Raw genomic sequence first — 18465 nt, forward strand, 5'->3', positions numbered from 1 at the left:
CCACACCGTGCAAATTATGAAAATTAGTAAACTACATGGCTTAGAGAGGCTTTTATATAAAATTATTTTGTTGTATTTAGAACTATATTATTCACATGAAATGATCTTTGCATAAAATGAACCTTACTTAAAAAAAATTTTTTTATTGAAATATATGCAAAAAAAATGCCCAGGTCTTAATTATACAATTGGATGAATCTTTACAAACTAAAGATGACTTTTTTAGTAATCAGCATTCACAATAAAATACAGAACATTACTATCACCTCTGAAGATCTTCTTGCCCCCCTTACTAGCTTCTCCACCAAGGCTAACTACTGTCCCAACTCTAATATTTGATGTATCTGTTTTTGCATTTTCTATAAACAGAATCATTATTTTTGTTTTGGCTTTATTCATTTAACATTATGTTTGTGGGACTCATCTATATTGTTGCTTTAAGTTGTAGATTCTTTGTTTTTATTCCTGTATAGTAATCCATTGTATGATGTACCATATTTTATTTATTGTATTGTTAGTGGACTTTTGGGTAGTTTCCAGATGGGACTTTTATGAACAGTGTTGCTATAAAAATTCTAGTATTTGACATGTATGCATTTTGGTTGGGTATGTCTTTAGGAATGAAATTGCTGGGTAATAACATTATGCATAATATGTTACATTTTAATAGATATTGCCTGGGCTGTTTTTTACTGTGATACAAAACATGTGTTTTTTGTTTTTTCTCCCTCATGCCAGTTCTCTGATTGCAGACACCAACTAGGTGTCCCACAACTTGATTAAATTCTCACACTACGTGGAGCTAATGTAGATCCCAGTAGGTTAGGGCTTAGTCTCATAAGACTGCTTCCGCTTCAGACACCAGTCACAATCCTGGTTTGCCACTTGTACTACTGACCAGTTGGCTCTAAATTGGGGGTTCCCACAACCCCCTCCTCAGGTTTGCTAATTTGCTAGAATGACTCACAGAACTCAGGAAATTCCTTTACTTACTATTACCAGTTTATTATAAAGGATACAACCCAGGAACAGCCAAATGGAAAAGATGAGTAGGGCAGGGTATAGGGGAAGGGGTATAGAGCTTCCATGCTCTCTTTAGGAGTTCCATCCTTCCAGCAGCACCTCTGTGTGTTTGCCAACATGGACATTCTCAGAACCCTATCGTTTAGGGTTTCTTTTTAATGGAGATTTCACTACCTAGCATGATTGGTTAAATTATGGCCATTGGTAACTCAATCTCCAACCTCTCTCCCCTCCCAGGAGGTCAGGGGGTGGAACTGAAAGGTTACAAACTTCTAATCAAACCTTGTTTTTTTTCCGGCAATAAGCCACCATCCTGAAGTTATGTAGGTGCCCTTTACTGCCAATTATTTCATTAACATTAACTCTTGTCCAGTTGAAAGGAGTTCATTCTGAATAGGAAAAGACTCCTATCACATTACTGTCAACAAAGACCAAATGTTGTACCAAAAGATGCTCCTTTCACTCAGAAAATTACATGGGTTTTAGAAGTTCTCTGTCAGGAACCAGGGACAAAAACTAAAGGTATGTTTCTTATTGTACCACACTGCCAATCATTTAAAAAAAATCATTACATCAATTTATATCTAAGCTAGCAGCGAGTGAGAGTTCTAGTTGCCCCACATCCTTGCTACCACATGGTATTTTTTATCGTTTTGATTTTAGCCATTCTCATGGCTGTGGTGACTTTACTTTTTTAAAAAGAACATTTTTGGGGCGCCTGGGTGGCGCAGTCGGTTAAGCGTCCGACTTCAGCCAGGTCACGATCTCGCAGTCCGTGAGTTCGAGCCCCGCGTCAGGCTCTGGGCTGATGGCTCGGAGCCTGGAGCCTGTTTCCGATTCTGTGTCTCCCTCTCTCTCTGCCCCTCCCCCGTTCATGCTCTGTCTCTCTCTGTCCCAAAAATAAATAAAAACGTTGAAAAAAAAATTAAAAAAAAAAGAACATTTTTACCGTAATTTTAGATTTACAGGAAAATTGCAAAGGTAGTACAGAGAATTCCTTTATATCAGTCACTCAGTTTTCTACATTGTTAACATTTTACATTACCATGTACATTTGTCAAAACTAAGAAACATACATTGGTACATTACTGTTAACTAAACTTTATTTTTCCATTAATGTTTTCTTACTCTTCCAGGATTCAATCCAGGGTACCACTTTGCATTTAGTTGGCATACTTCCCTAGTCTTGATCTTAAATTTTTAAAGTTTGTTTGTTTGTTTGTTTATTTATTTATTTATTTATTTTGAGGGAGAGAGAGCATGAGTGGGGGAGGAGCAAAGAAAGAGGGAGAGAGAGAATCCCAAGCAGACTCTGAGTTGTCAGCATGGACCCCAATGTGGAGCTTGAACTCAAGAACCGTGAGATTGTGACCTGAGCTGAAACCAAGAGTTGGGCACTTAACCAAGTGAGCCCTAGGTGCCCCTAAGTATTTTCTAGTATACCATTTTAATCCTCTTGTTTTTTATTATACTTTTTGAATTATTTTCTTAGTGATTACCTGAGTATTAACATCTTAAAATGATTTAGTTTGAATTAATACCAATGTATTTTCAATGGTATACAAAAACTTTGCCCAAACTTAGTTTCATTCCCTCTCTCTTTTGATATCATTGTCGTGCAAATCATATATTTATACATTTTAAGCCCATTGATACAGTATAATAATTATTGCCTTATGTGTCTATATTTTAGGTTAGATAGGAAAAAAGAATTATAAACAAATACATGCATACTATCTTTTATAATTATATAGTTTTCTTTACTGGATAGTTTTGGTGTATATAGAATTATTTGGAAGCAGGTTTTTTTAAGTGCTTTGGAGTCAACCTACAGCTGTTTTAACTCCATGGTTTATGGTAGAAATCAACTGTATGTAATGAGTCACTTGTCTCTTACTGCTTTTCTAGTTTGTCTTTGACTTTTGACAGTTTGATTGTATGTCTAAGTGTAGTTCTAATTGAGTTTATCCTCCTTGGAGTTTGTTGAGCTTCTTGGGTGTATAGATTAATGTTTTCACCAAATTTGGGAGGTTTTCAGCCATTATTTTTCCAAATGTTTCTTCTTCCCTTTCTCTGCTCTTATCTTGGAACTCCCATTATGTATACTTGATGGTGTCCCACAAGTCTCTGAGGCCCTGTTCATTTTTCTTCTTTCTATTTCTTAGACCAGATAATTTCAATTGAACTATCTTCAGGTTCATGGATTCTTTCTGCTTTAATATGATATTGAGCCCCTCTACTGAACTTTTCATTTCACTTATTACACTTTTCAACTGCAATTTTCAATTTGGTTCTTTTTAAAAAAATAAGTTTTATCTTTATTGATAATTCCATTTGGTTAGAGATTGTCATCATACTTTATTTCTTTAGATATGGGTTTCTTCAGCTCCTTGAACATATTTAAAATAACTGACTTAAAGCCTTTGTCTAGGAAATCCATGACAGGTCTTCCTTAGGGATAGTTTCTTTTGATTGTACCATCCCAACCCCTGTGATGGGCCATAGTTTTTTGTTTCTTTGCATGTCTCATAATGTTTTCTTGAAATCTGAACACTAAAAATAACATAATGGACAGCTGTGGAGATCAGATTCACCCCTGTCCTTAGCTGTCCTTAGGGTTTGTTGTTTCTGCTTGTTATAGTTGTTGTTTGTTTAGTGACTTTTCTAAACTAATTCTGTAAAGTTTGTATTCTTTGAGTGCCACTGAAGTTTCTACTTGGTTAGCTTAATGTTCAGCTAATGTTTGAACCAACTGAGCCTGTACCAATAAATCTCCCAATTTTTACCAATGGACTGTAGGTACTTATTAGGGTATACCTTCAGCACTCAGCCAGACCATTGATAACTGAATCTTCAAGCTCAACTAGGGCCTTCTTAGGTCTTTCCTGTGCTTATTCACAGTCCTATGCATGTGTGGCTTTCTACATTTCCAGGAATGCCAGAATTTTTGAAGTTTTTGTCTAGTTTATCATTTGACCTGTTAAAATCATTGCCTCATGGAACTGCAAAGTGAAAACACTTGTCTATAATTGTCTTGATAAATGCTGTGTCCTACTCAACACCAAAGAGAAAGCTTTTGTACTGAATGAGTTCTGAATCAGGTTAAATACAGACTAGCTTGTGAGGTCTTTCACAGAACCCCTAAACAGGTTAAATAATGACAACTCTTTGGGAATAAAAGCTTTGAAAGAGCTCTCAATTTTGTTTTGCTCCGACTAATGGCTGCCAGTCTGGACCAGAAGTGTGGGATGTTATTTTTTAAGGGTAACATAGAGAATGGGAGCTAGGATGAAGAAAAGTTAAGACACCGCCAAGCTTGCTGTTCTTATGGAGGTTCTGCCAATTATTTTATTTTATTTTATTTTATTTTATTTTATTTTATTTTATAATTTAAAAAAATTAATGTTTAATTTTGAGAGAGAGAGCGAGCGAACATGAGTGGGGGAGGGGCAGAGAGAGAGAGGGAGACACAGAATCCTAAGCAGGCTCCAGGCTCTAAGCTGCCAGCACAGAGCCTGATATAGGGCTTGAACCCACAAACTGTGAGATTATGACCTGAGCTGAAGTCGGAAGCTTAACTGACTGAGCCACCCAGGCAGCCCTCTGCCAATTATTTTTTTTTTAAATAAACACTACAGTTTGTGACAAGCTTTTGGTTAATTTCCAGAGTTCTGAAAAAAAGTGGACTTTGACCATTTTACTAGTATTTTATTGCTTTATGGAAGAGAAAATTTTTGGAGTACCTATACTGTGCCATTTTTGCTGATGTCAGTGACCTAACTTTTTAAGGTACTTGAAAAAAAATTGTAAAACTTACGGGGAAATATGGAATAGTAAACGTTGACTAATGTGACTTACTTAATCAACAAAATATAAGCATACCTATTTTCTCATAAATCAGTAAGGATTTTTGTAGAGAGAGCTAAACTCATTCTGTTTTTTGGTCTGAATCATTGTTAAAAAAGTTAAAAATCCCTCTTCTTAAGATCGTTGACTCCTGAAGTTGAAGAGCGTCTCTCCGCACTCTCTCCTGCCATTATTTTCTTCAGTAAGTTGAAGGGAAGGACAAAGAAAAAGTTTTCTATTAAAAATTTTTGGAAGGAAGTTGTAAGTTTTAGCATCAAAAATACCTGAATTAAATTCTTATCAAAAATCTCTATATACATTCCACTAATAATTGAGAGTTATTGATTGCTAAAGACTTAACTTGCCTTTATTAATAATACAGGGTTTTTGATGGGAAAATGTATTGTTTTTCTTTTTGGATAGGCATATACTGTGAAGACACCAACGAAACTAAAAATTCAGCAGAGAGAAAGCAAGAATATACCTACCGAAGAAAGTAACAAAAAAAGAAAAATGGTCTTTGAGTTTGATATTAACTCGGATAGTTCAGAAACTACTGATCTTTTGGTAAAATACTACAAATCAGTATTTATTACTTGTTTACATTATTCATTATTTTTATACATTACTTTTTGATGTATATGTATAATATATACGCATAGCATCTACCATTGCAATACTAAAATATAGTAGAACTCTACTACAACACAGAGCCCTATATGCTTTTGCAGCATTTCGGATAGGGTTCAAATAATCTAACTTCAGTAAACATGGTATTTTGAATTACTTGATGTAACATAGTTGACACATGATTAACAATCTTGTTTTCCAGCAGAGTGTTACAAGGAATTTTTAACCACATTTTCTCTTTTTTTGTTTCTTTTCTTTTTCCTCTTTCTTTCTTTCAGAAAGGTTAGATGAATCTTGCTATAGCCAAATTTGTTATTTAGGGTCCCTTTTGATTTTGCTAATATACATGTTACTTCATTTTATACCACTTTTTGGTTGAAATATGTATCAAGGTATAACATTACTATTATTCTTAAAGAGTTAATGTATTAAAGATGAGTTGTTTAAGGAAGATATTTCCCCTAGCAGTTTGTATTAGTAATTACTCCCTACCATGAGTGTATCCACACATACCAGTGTTTTCTGAAGTTATAATATTGATTTAGTGAGAATAGTTAAACTTAGATTCATTTAATTTAAAACCAAATAAATCTCATCACACAAAATGAAGCAATATACCAAAGATTCCTAATTACAAAATTCCAGTTAAAAGCACTTGTTTCATTGTTGCCACTTACAACTTTTGAGATTCTTCAAGTTTTTTGGGGACTGCTTTGTTCTGGAAAAATGAGTAGCTGAAGTCTTAAAACTTTAATTATTGAAGTTAACATACAGCATCCTTATTCAAGTACCTCTTTGTTTTATAGATGTTGATTAGCATTTTAATGATTAAAACTGAACCAAGCAATGTTTCAAAGACTACATAGATTATTTCTTAGAACAATCTCCTGTTTAAGAAGTATAGACAATGTTGCTGTTCTCATTTTACAGAAGAGGAAACTGAGTCACACAGATACTTGCCCAAGATCACATAGCTAGTAAGGCAGGGAGCCAAAATTTGAACACAGACCATCTAGCTCCAAAGCCTATGTAAGACCATGTACATAGTAACTTCCAGCTTAAACTGAAGTCCAGATATATAAAAATGTAAGGAGAATTAGTAGAAAGACTATGAGCTCTGGGATTAGACACTCCAGGGTTGGAATCCCTACTATTTTTCTAGCAATGTGAATTTAGCTGATCTGAGATTCAAAATGACTCATCTCATTTTTAAAAGCATCACAACTTTGCAACACCATAAACATACTACACTATTATATGTATACACAATTATTTCCACTTGTCTAAAAAGACATTTCATGTCTATTTATTTGGTTATAATTATCATTTGAAGTTACTATTTTTGTAAATTTCTTAGCTGTTGTGTTTAAATTTTGATGAAGATTCAAATTATTATAAAAAGTTAGATGTAAAAATGGATTGTCTAAGTGATCTTGGATAGTGGAGTAGGACATATACCACAAATTTATTTCTCCACCTAGATAGCAATTGTACTTGCAGAAATTGCCAGAAATAACTATTTTGGAGCTCTGGAGACTGTTTGAATGCTTGCAATTTCCAGGGTTGCAACTTGGTAAATTATAGTTAAGTTTGCAAACTTAAGAATGGTAGTAACTACCTATCATCCAATCCATAGGCCTGTGGCAGACAGCTATGCTCAGGTCTTGGCCATAGCCAGGGTAAGCAACAAGGACTTTTTCTCTGAGTATCAAGGTTCAGGGTTCCATATCATGATTGCTGCTTCTCACCACTGAGGTGCAGGCACAGAAACTTCCTTCCATTCTTTCAACCCTCGCTGGCTTGTGTCTTCTTAGATGATTTAAGTGAACTATATCTGTGGGTTTTGTTTTTTTTGTTTGTTTTTGTTTTGCCTTCCTCCTCTTTTCATTTTTCTTCTTTGGAGGACCAGGCATTTAAGAATTAGTACACTCAAAAGCACTCACATTTATGGGGTATTTAAAACCACTACATGTGCCAAGGGAAAGACAGACTCAGAAAAAACCTGAGATCTCAAATTTTCACCTCATCCTGATCCCTGGCATAGAAACTTATACAACATAAAACAAAAACAAAACTAACCCACTACAGCAAACCCTGGGGAAAGTGAAGAATCTGATTTGCAGACCTATCTAATTATAAGATTCCAATGTCTAGTTTTCAACAAAAATCACAAGGTATACAAAGAAAAGGAAAGTAGGGCTATACAAAGGAACAGAACAAGTCAATGGAAAATGTCCCTGAGGAAGCCCAGATGTTGGGCTTACTAGATAAAGGTTTCAAAACAACCATCTTAAAGATGCTGAAAGAGCTAAACGAAGACATAGACAAAGACAGAAAAATGATGTATGACTAAAATGAGAATACCAATAAAGAGATAGAAATTATAAAAAGAACCAAGAAGGAATCCTGGAGTTGAAAGTACAATAACTTAAAATGTAAAGTTCATTAGAGAGATTCAAAAGATTTGAGTAAGCAGAAGAATTGATGAATTTGGAAATAGGATCATTGAAATTACTGAGTTTGAGGAAAGGAAAGAAAAAAGGAAAAGTGAGTAGGCAGCCTGAGACTTGTGGGACATCATCAAACATCAATATGTTTTGTACGAGTTCCAGAAGAAGAGAGAGAAAAAAGGGAAAAAATATTTGAAAAAGTAATAGCTGAAAACTTCTCAAACTTTGATGAAAGAAAATGAATCTACAAATCCAAGAAGCTCATTGAATTCTAAGTAGTATAAAATCAAACAGACTCACGTCAAAACACATTATAATCAAACTGTCTAAAGACAAAGAGAATCTTGAAAGTAGTGAGAATCAACTCATCACAAACAAGGTACTCTCAATACAATTATCAGCTGATTTCTCACTGAGAAGACTTGGAGGCCAGAAGACAATAGTTTTCCATATTCAAAGTGCTGAAAGAACAAAATCATCAACTGAGAATTTGATACCTGCAAAAACTGTTCTTCAAAAATGAGGGAGAAATTAAGACATTCCCAGATAAACAAAAGCTGAGGGAGTTACCAAATAATTTACACAGAAACTTATAAAAGCTAGCATTGTAATTTGGTTTGTAACTCCACCTTTTATTTTCTACAGGATTTGAAAGAAATTGCATCAAAATTGTTAATCTACGTTACTGGGTACCCAAGGTATAAAGATGTAATTTGTGACATCAATAACAGAAAAGGAGCATGGAGCTGTATAAGAGCAGGAATTTTGCAGGCTATTGAAGTGAAGTTGGTATAAATTCAAAGTAGATTGTTATAACATTATAGGATATTAAATGTAATCCCCATGGTAGCCATACAAAAAAATCTGTAGAATATACACAAAAGGAAATGAAAAGGGAATCGAAACATTTCACTACAAAAAAAAAATCACCTAACCATAAAAGAAGACCGTGATGGAGCAAATGAGAGAGAAACAACAAACCTATAAGGCATATAGAAAACAAACAGCAAATAGGCAGAAGTTAGTCTCTCTTTATTGTAATTACTTTAAATGGATTACATTTTCCAATCAACATAGATTTACAGAATAAATTTTAAAGAATGATCCAACTAGTGTTTTGTCTAAAAGAAACTCATCTTAGAACCAAAGACACAAATTGAAAGTCAAAAGGTGGAAAAAGATATTCCATGCAAATAGTAACCATAAAAGATCTGGGCTGGCTATACTTATATCCAACAAAATAGGTTTTAAATCAAAAAAGTGCAAGAGGCAAAGAATGACATTTTATATTAATAAGAGTTTCAGTACAGCAAGAAGATATGAGAGTTTTAAACATTTATACCTATAACAGATCCTCAAGATACATGAAGAAAGTCTTTACAAAATTGAAGGGACTAATAGTTCTACATCAATAGTTGGATACTTCAATACCCCACCTTCAATAAAGGATAAAACAATCAGAAGATAAATAAGGAAATGGAGGACTGGAAAAACACAATAAAGCAAATAGGCCTAACAGATCTATACAAAACACTCAACAACAGAATACACATCATTTTCAAGTGCACATGGAATATTCTTCAGGATAAGCCGTATAGATTACAAAACAAGTCTCAATACATTTTAAAAGATAGCCATCATACAAAGTATCTTCTCTGACTACAATGGGATGAAATTAGAAATCAGTAAGAGTAGGAAAATTAGAAAATTCACAAATTTGTGAAAATTAACACACTTCTAATCAGAAAAGTCGTCACGAGGGAAATTAAGACTTAGATATGAATAAAAATGAAAGCACAATATATCAAAACTTATGTGATACAGCAAAAACCACACTCAGAGGAAAGGCATAGTTCCCAAATTCCTACTAAGAAAGATCTCAGTTCAGTAACTTAACTTTACACTTTATGTAACTAGAAAAAGAAGAACAAACTAAACCCAAAGCTAGCAGAAAGAAGGATATAATAAATATTCAAGGAGAGATAAACAAATTAGAGAATAGAAAACAATAGAGAAAATCAATGAAACCAAAATTTGTTTATTTGAACAAAATTGACAAATCTTTGGCTAGACTAACAAGAAGATGTAAATAACTTGAATCAAATGAAAGTGGGTACATTATTACTAATTATTCAGAGATAAAAAAATACTGTGACTATATGGTAACAAATTTTATAATCTAGAAGAAATGGACAAATGGGTAAAATCCTCAAAACACAAATTACCTAAACTGATTCAAGAAGAAATAGAAAATCTCAACAGACTTACCTACAGTAAGTAAAGAATTTGAATTAGTAATAAAAAAACTCTCAACAAAGAAAAGCCTTGGACCAGATGGTTTCATTGATGGATTATATCAAACATTTGAGGATATAACCTTCTCAAGTTCAAAAAAATTAGAGAACTCAGGTTAACTCATTCCCTGAGGCCAGCATTACCTTGATACCAAAGCAAAATACAGATATTATTAGAAAAAAATTAAAGACCATTATCTTTTATGATTGTATATGTAGAAATCCTCAACAAGATATTAGTCAAATTCCACATCATATTACAAGGGCTATTCACCATGACCAAGTGGGGTTTTTCTGAGAAATACAAGGATGGTTCAGTATAAGAAAATTAATGTAATATATCACATTAATAGAACAAAGGGAAAAAATTCATCTCAATTGGTATAGAAAAGGCACTCAACAAAATCCAACATTTTTTCATGATTAAAAACTTTTACAAAGCTAGTAATAAAGGGAAAATTCCTCAGCATGATAAAAAGTACTTACGAAAACCCACAGCTAACATCATAGTCAGTGGTAACAGATTGAAAACTTCCCCGTAAGATTAAGAATGAGACAAGGATATCCATTTTCACCACTGCTAGTCAACATTGTTCTGGAAGTTATAGCCAAGACAAAAAAGACAAAGGGGGAGGGAGCTAAAAAGCCGGCATACGGATGGAGTATGGGGTACAGCTATGTGCAGATGTCATGATCCTATCCATTGAAAATCACAAAGACTCCACAAGAAGGCTACTAGAGCTAATAAATGAAGTCAGCAACATGGAAGGGTAGAAGAACACATGACATCAGTTATGTGTGTATACACCAGCAATGATTAAAATCCAAAAGGAAATTACTACTACTACTACTACTACTACTACTACTACTACTACTACTACTATTTAGGTACAAATCTAACCAAGAAGGTACTACTACTACTACTACTATTTAGGTACAAATCTAACCAAGAAGGTAAAACGCTGAAATACAATGAAAACTATAAACATTGCGGGAAGAAATTAAGACTTAAAGAAATAGAAAATTCTGCTTATGGATAGGAAGACAACATTGTTAAGATGTCAAAACTACTTCTGATACTAAAATTCATATAGAGCTACATGGGTCCCCAAATAGCTAAAACAATTTTGAAAAAGAAGGATAATGTTGGGGGATTCATAGTTCTCAACTTTCAAATTTTCTACAAAGCTAGTAATTTAAGCAGATTAATACTAGGATAAGGACAGATATATGTGGAATAAAATAGCCCAGAAATAAATGCTCACATATATAGTCAATTGATTTTTGACAAGAGTGCCAAGACCATTCAGTGGGTAGAGAAGACATTTTTTTAAACAAATGGTGCTAGAACTGGATATACCCAGATGCAAAAGAATGAAGTTGGACTCTTACTTTATACCACATATAAAAATTAAGTAAAAATGTATCAAAGATCTAAACTTAATGCTAAAACCATGAAGCTCTTAGAAGAAAATATTGGGAAAATTTTCATGACATTGAATTTGGCAAGGACCTAATGGGTATGACACCAAAAACAGCCAAGAAAAGAGAAAATAGATCAATTTGACTTCAAAATTAAGAATTTTTTGTGCATCCAAGGACACTATTAAAGTGAAAGGACAAGCTAGAGGGTGGCAGAAAATATTTCAAATCATATATTTGAAAAGGGATTAATATCTAGAATATATAAGGAACCCCCATAATTCAACACCAAAAACCATACAGCCCAATTTAAAAATGGACAAAAGACTTGAATAGACATTTCTCCAAAGAGGATATACAAATGGCCAACAAGCACATGAAAAGGTGAACGTTACAGAGTTAGAAGGACAGATAAGGTTTTGTTTTAATTGGGTTAATTTATTTTTATTTGGGCAGTCATTAATGAATTATCAGTTTGCTATGTACTGAGTAAAATTTTAACAGTTTCCAGGATGATTTAAAAAATTTTTCTTTTCTAAGCTGGTCAGTTGGTACATACTGTTTCTGAGTGTATCTGAAAGGCAGCTTTTTATGAATTCTGAATTCTGCTGAAATCTTAGAATTCATGAAAATCTCTTTGAATATTTTTATTCATGAAGCTTCTGTAAATGTGACATTAGGAGCAGGAAAAGATAATGTAAACCGATTGCTTGCCTGACTAAATCTGTGTAGTATATTTATTAAGAGAATGGATTCTGGAACCAGCCTACCTGGATTTGAATCCTGGCTCCACCTCTTACTAGCTGTATAATCTTAGGCAAGTTACTTAATATTTCTGTGTCTTCATTCTTCACCCTCAAAATGGGGATAATAATAGTATACCTACTTCATAAAATTGTTGTGAGGATTAAAGCTAAAATACACAAAGTGATTAAAACAGTTTCTAACATAAAGTACTAAATACGTGTTAGCTATTGTGTAGGGACATTACAATACTCGTAAACTGATAATTGATAACATTATAGCTTTATAGGATTATAAATGCTTATTCTAAAGCCGAAGTGTGAGTTTGAATAAGTGGGCTGGGGGGAAGGGGAAGGAAAGGTAGTATAAAGACTCTGAAACTGAAATAGAATAACAAAATAAGTACTATTCATACACATCTTGTATTTCACATAACCTTTCAGGAACATAGTTAATAGAATCCAAATCTATGTCCCTGTTTGACAGATGGAGGGTTTATTTTGTCATTGTCTTCAGTTTTTCTTTATTCTCTCCTCTTTCTCCTCTTTCTTCCCTTCTCTTACCTCCTTTCTTCCTCTTTTCCCTTCCTCGTTTTTCTCCTCCTCTCTGTGATATGTAGGAAAAATCTTAATAACAAATATCAGTGGTGACAGACTCCAAATTAATATTTTTGTATTTTCCTTTAAGGGCATGGTAGCAGAAGAAGAGACATCGAAAAAACTGTACAAGACTAATAATCCACCAACTCCTCATCTTTGTGTTAGAACACCAAAACAGGTATCTTTTCATTTTTACTTCAGAAAGCAAATTTCAAAAGCTGGACTTTATCTTTTTAAATTCAATATATTATGATTTTATTTTATTTTATATTCAGACCCCTTCATCTCTAACAACCCCTGGATCTACACTGAAGTTTGGAGCTATGAGGAAAATGAGGGAAGATCGTTGGGCTGTAATTGCCAAAATGGATAGGAAAAAAAAACTAAAGGATGCAGAAAAGCTATTTGCTTAATTTCAGAAAATAAGTGTGATTAAGGAGCCTAATGACATCTTATTTATAGTTAATTAAAAATGTTTATTTTCTGAAGAGCCAAACAGTTTCTGAAATTGAGACTTTATTTTTGCATAAATAATTTGGTTTTTAAAATTTGTATATTTTGGCCTAAATTGAAATAACCACATGTTACCTGAAATCTTGTAATTGTATTCAAATAATATGATTATATTTTGTTTTTACCTTTTCTTGTATTTATGAAAACTGTTTTAGCTAAGTTTTCAAATTTGTAAAGTTATCCATTAAATGCTAGGAACACATTGAGATTTACTCTCTATTCTTTACTATTAAAATATTTTGAACACAAATAAATGCTTTTCATTGATTCTGTGAGGTCATCTGAACAGCTTATCATTATTTTGATAATATTTGTTTTTAAAATCTTAAGGTCATTTTAGTGAAGTTTCATAATTCTGAAGAAGCTTTATCTATTTAGTTGTAGGGGGGAAAAGGCTATACCTTTTAGCTATACTAAACTTTAGAGCTATACTAATAGCTCTATTTAGTTGTAGGGGGGAAAAGGCTATACCAGCATGCCTTCATAACATTATTTATTCAACACTTACTACTTTAAGCAAATATTTATTGAATGCCCACTAAGAGCAAAACACAGTTCTAGATAGTGGAGATATGACAATGAACAGAACAGAAAAAGAAACCTTCTGTTTTTCTAGAGCTTACATGTTAGTGAGGGAAATAGACAAGACAGAAAATTTAAAGACCAAAACAGATAGTGTATTGTTAATGGTAATTGCTAGGAGAAATAAAACAGAAGAGTACTAGGGAGTATGAAGAAGGTTGGACTTTTAAGTAGAGTGGGCCTCACTGAGATAACATTTGAAGATCTGATGACTAACAAGTGAGCCTGTGGCTCTCTGGGGAGTACATTCCTGGCGCAAGGAACAGAAGTTCAAAGACCCAGAGGTGGAAGTGTGCCTACTGTATTTGAGAAGCAGCAAAGAGGTCACTGTACCTGGAGAATCATGAGCAAAAGGAAGAGTAGAAGGAGAAAAGGTCTATCTTTATCAGGATGGGGAGTTTGGGTGGGCAGTTTATGTAGTGCTGTAACTACCGTAAGAACTGTGGCTTTTACTCTGAATAAGATGTGAACTTAATAGTATTTTTTAGCAAAGAAGAGCTATGATGTGACTCAAGTTTTAACATAAGGACCTTTCTGACTACTATATTGAGAACAGATTTTGAAAAGAAGACAAAAGGCTAAAACAAAACAGGAACTTTTTTTTTTTTTTTTTTTTTTTTTTTTTTTTTATCAAGTGAGAGAGAAGGCCACAGAAAGAGAGAGAGAATATAAAGCAGGCTCCACACCCAGCATGGAGCCCAAGATGGGGCTCAATCCCATGACCCTGGGATCATGACCTGAGCTGAAATCAAGAGTTGGACACTCAACTGATTGAGCCACCCAGGTGCCCCAGGAAGTTATTTTAATAATGCATATGAGAGATGGTATTTGGCTTGAACAAGGGTGAAAGCAGTAGAGGAATAACATGGTCAACTTTTGGATCTGCTTTGAAGATTAGATTTAGGACGTGATAAGAAAAAGAACCAAGGATAATTTAATATTTTCGGCCTGAGCAATGTAATTTTGGACATGTCAGGTTTGAAATGCCTGTTAGACATCCAAATAGGGGATGGTAAATAGGCTTAGAGACAAGTTTAGGGTAGTGATATAAATTTGGTGGGAGTTAACAGCATATTTAAAGCTATCAAATGGGATGAGAACATGTATAATCATGGGTGTGACTGTATCTAGAAAAGAGGAGATTAGAGAGATGATAAGAAACCATCAAAAGATTAGCCAAGAGTGATAGTGAAGTCAAGCAAGAAAGTATTTCAACAAAGAGGGAGTGCTAAATTGTGTTAAATACTGCTCAGAGGTAAAGTAAAATTGGTTAAGTGCTGTTAATGTGGAGCCTGGATGATCTTAAGAATGGCAGTTTTGGTGACTGGAATTTGATTGAAAGGGACAGTTAAGAGAATGGGAGTAGAGGAAGTGGAAATAACATCTCTATAAAGAGTAAGAAGTAGCAATTTCTTACTTGACACATCCCCAAAGGAAAGGGAATTAAAAGCAAAAATGAACTACTGGGACCTTATGAAGATAAAAAGCTTCTGCACAGCAAAGGAAACAACCAACAAAACTAAAAGGCAACCAATGGAATGGGAGAAGATATTTGCAGATGACATATCGGACAAAGGGCTAGTATCCAAAATCTATAAAGAGCTTGCCAAACTCCACACCCGAAAAACAAATAATCCAGTGAAGAAATGGGCAGAAAACATGAATAGACACTTCTCTAAAGATGACATCCAGATGGCCAACAGGCACATGAAAAGATGCTCAACATCGCTCCTCATCAGGGAAATACAAATCAAAACCACACTCAGATATCACCTCACACCAGTCAGAGGGGACAAAATGAACAAATCAGGAGACTATAGATGCTGTCGAGGATGTGGAGAAACAGGAACCCTCTTGCACTGTTGGTGGGAATGCAAATTGGTGCAGCCACTCTGGAAAATAGTGTGGAGGTTCCTCAAAAAATTAAAAATAGACCTACCCTATGACCCAGCAATAGCACTGCTAGTAATTTACCCAAGGGATACAGGAGTACTGATGCATAGGGGCACTTGTACCCCAATGTTCATAGCAGCACTCTCAACAATAGCCAAATTATGGAAAGAGCCTAAATGTCCATCAACTGATGAATGGATAAAGAAATTGTGGTTTATATACACAATGGAGTACTACGTGGCAATGAGAAAGAATGAAATATGGCTCTTTGTAGCAACGTGGATGGAACTGGAAAGTGTGATGCTAAGTGAAATAAGCCATACAGCGAAAGACAGATACCATATGGTTTCACTCTTATGTGGATCCTGAGAAACTTAACAGAAACCCATGGGGGACGGGGAGGAAAAAAAAAAAAAAGAGGTTAGAGTGGAAGAGAACCAAAGCATAAGAGACTCTTTAAAACTGAGAACAAACTGAGGGTTGATGGGGGGTGGGAGGGTGGGTGATGGGTATTGAGGAGGGCACCTTTTGGGATGAGCACTGGGTGTTGTATGGAAACTAATTTGACAATAAACTTCATATATTGAAAAAAAAAAAAAAAGCAGTATGCCTGGGTGGCTCAGTTGTTTAAGCGGCTGACTTTGGCTCAGGTCATGATCTCATGATTTATGAGTTCAAACCGCGCATCAGGTTCTCTGCTGTCAGCGCAGAGCCCACTTCGGATCCTTGGTCTCTCTCTATGCCCCTCCCCTCCTTGTGCTCTCTCTCAAAAATAACATTTTTTTAAAAAGTGTAAGAAACAGAAGAAGTTACACTTTAGAGGGAAGAAGATAAATGAAGCAGCTACTAGAAATGGAAGTGGATCAAGGGATTTTTTTTAAAGATCTAAGAATTAATAGCATGTTTAATAATTAGGGAAGGATTCAAGATGGGGGGAAATGATTATGCAGGAGAGAGGGAAGTGCTTTTTTTACTGTTTTGTTTTGTTTTTGGTAGAATGTTCTATGATAGGCAAGATGAATAGAATCTAGTGGAAAATGAAAGTGCTGGGCCTTAGGCAGGAAAATAGAGAGTTCTACCATAGTAACCAGAGAAATGGAAGAGTGTATCACACAAGATGTTGGTAAGTGGATAGGAGTTTGTAGAAGTTGTGGTTTCATAGTTTCAATTTTCCTAGTGGAGTAAGAATTGAGAATGAGAATGGAGGAGAAAGATGAGCAGGTAAAAGTTTCATATAAACTAGGGAAGTGAAAATAAACTGTCAAAACAACTGACAAGTAGATAAAAAATAGTTCCAGTTGTCTCTAACAATTTTGGTGTAGTAGAACTCTAATTCCCTCATAGTGTGGAATTATGTGTGCCAAGAAAAAATGGAAATGCTGTAACATTACAGAAATTGTGTTCCTCCTTCAATTTGTAAGCCTTTGACTATACTCTGATAACTGGAAATGGCTTGGGGATTTCCAGCTTTGTGGTATGTTTTTTTTTAATTTTTTAATGTTTGTTTATTTTTGAGAGAGAGAGTATGAATGGGGAAGGGACAGAAAGAGAGAGGGAGACACAGAATCTGAAACAGGCTTCAGGCTCTGAGCTGTCAGCACAGAGCTGGATGCGGGCTCAACCAACTGTGAGATCATGACCTGAGTGGAAGTCAGACGCTTAACCCAATGAGCCATTCAGATGCTCCTCAGCTTTCTGATATCTTAATTGAAATTTTATAATTAGTCTCCTGAGCAAGTGTTTTTTAGAGGATTATTGGTCTTGATAATGTGATATTTTATATTTGAAGCTATATATTTTCAAACATTTTATTTTTAAAAAATGTGTATTTTGAGAGAGTGCATGCGCATGAGTTGAGGAGGGGCAAAGAGAGAATCCTAAGCAGGCTCCAAGCTGTCAGTGCAGAGCCCTATCTGGGGCTCAACCCCACAAACTGTGAGATCATGACCTGAGCTAAAATCAAGAGTCAGATGCTCAACTGAGCCACCAGGCTAGTGTATTAAGGTAACAAGCTTCTCTGGCTAATCATTCATCAACTTGTCACTTATCTAAACTCCAACATAAATGTTCCTATTTAGTGAGAAGCATTCCTCCAAGCAGTGATTCAGGAAACCTGGCTACTTCCAACTTTTAGTTCTGCCATGTTTAACAATGGGCTTCCAAGGTTGCTGCAAAAGGGGAAACACCAAAAAGATTTGCTGACAGATTGGCTTGAAATAAGGATGAAGTGAGAGAAAAAGAAGGTACAAAGTTGGGTCTTGAAGTTTTGTTTTGATGTAATATTTGGGGGCGGGGGCTACGTAATATTTGAGCTATCTTTGATATCTAAGTGGAGATGTTGAATAGATCATTGAACAAATGAATCTGGAGTTCTCCAGAAGGATCATTATTTGGTAATCATTGGCATATATATGTCATTTAAAGCATAGGACTGTGTGCACTCTTTCTGTGGACAGTGAGTGTGTAGTT

The 18465-nt window shown here is 34.7% G+C and overlaps 1 protein-coding gene across 4 annotated transcripts in view; it reads left to right on the forward strand.

Annotated features, from left to right (window-relative positions):
• Window positions 1-13723, forward strand: part of SYCP1 (synaptonemal complex protein 1) — a 122273-nt gene extending 108550 nt beyond the window's left edge. For 3 of the 4 annotated variants that reach the window (XM_040471396.1, XM_040471397.1, XM_040471395.1), the window contains 3 exons: window positions 5293-5436; window positions 13097-13186; window positions 13284-13723. In XM_040471396.1, coding sequence (XP_040327330.1) covers window positions 5293-5436; window positions 13097-13186; window positions 13284-13421 — 372 coding nt within the window. In that variant the 3' untranslated portion in view covers window positions 13422-13723. The remainder of the gene's footprint in view (window positions 1-5292; window positions 5437-13096; window positions 13187-13283) is intronic. The other variant, XM_040471398.1, reaches the window with a different exon arrangement.
• The last annotated feature ends 4742 nt before the right edge of the window (window positions 13724-18465 follow it).

Source organism: Herpailurus yagouaroundi, unplaced genomic scaffold, assembly GCF_014898765.1.
Source record: "Herpailurus yagouaroundi ecotype Mexico unplaced genomic scaffold, PumYag 77, whole genome shotgun sequence".
Lineage (NCBI taxonomy): Eukaryota > Metazoa > Chordata > Mammalia > Carnivora > Felidae > Herpailurus > Herpailurus yagouaroundi.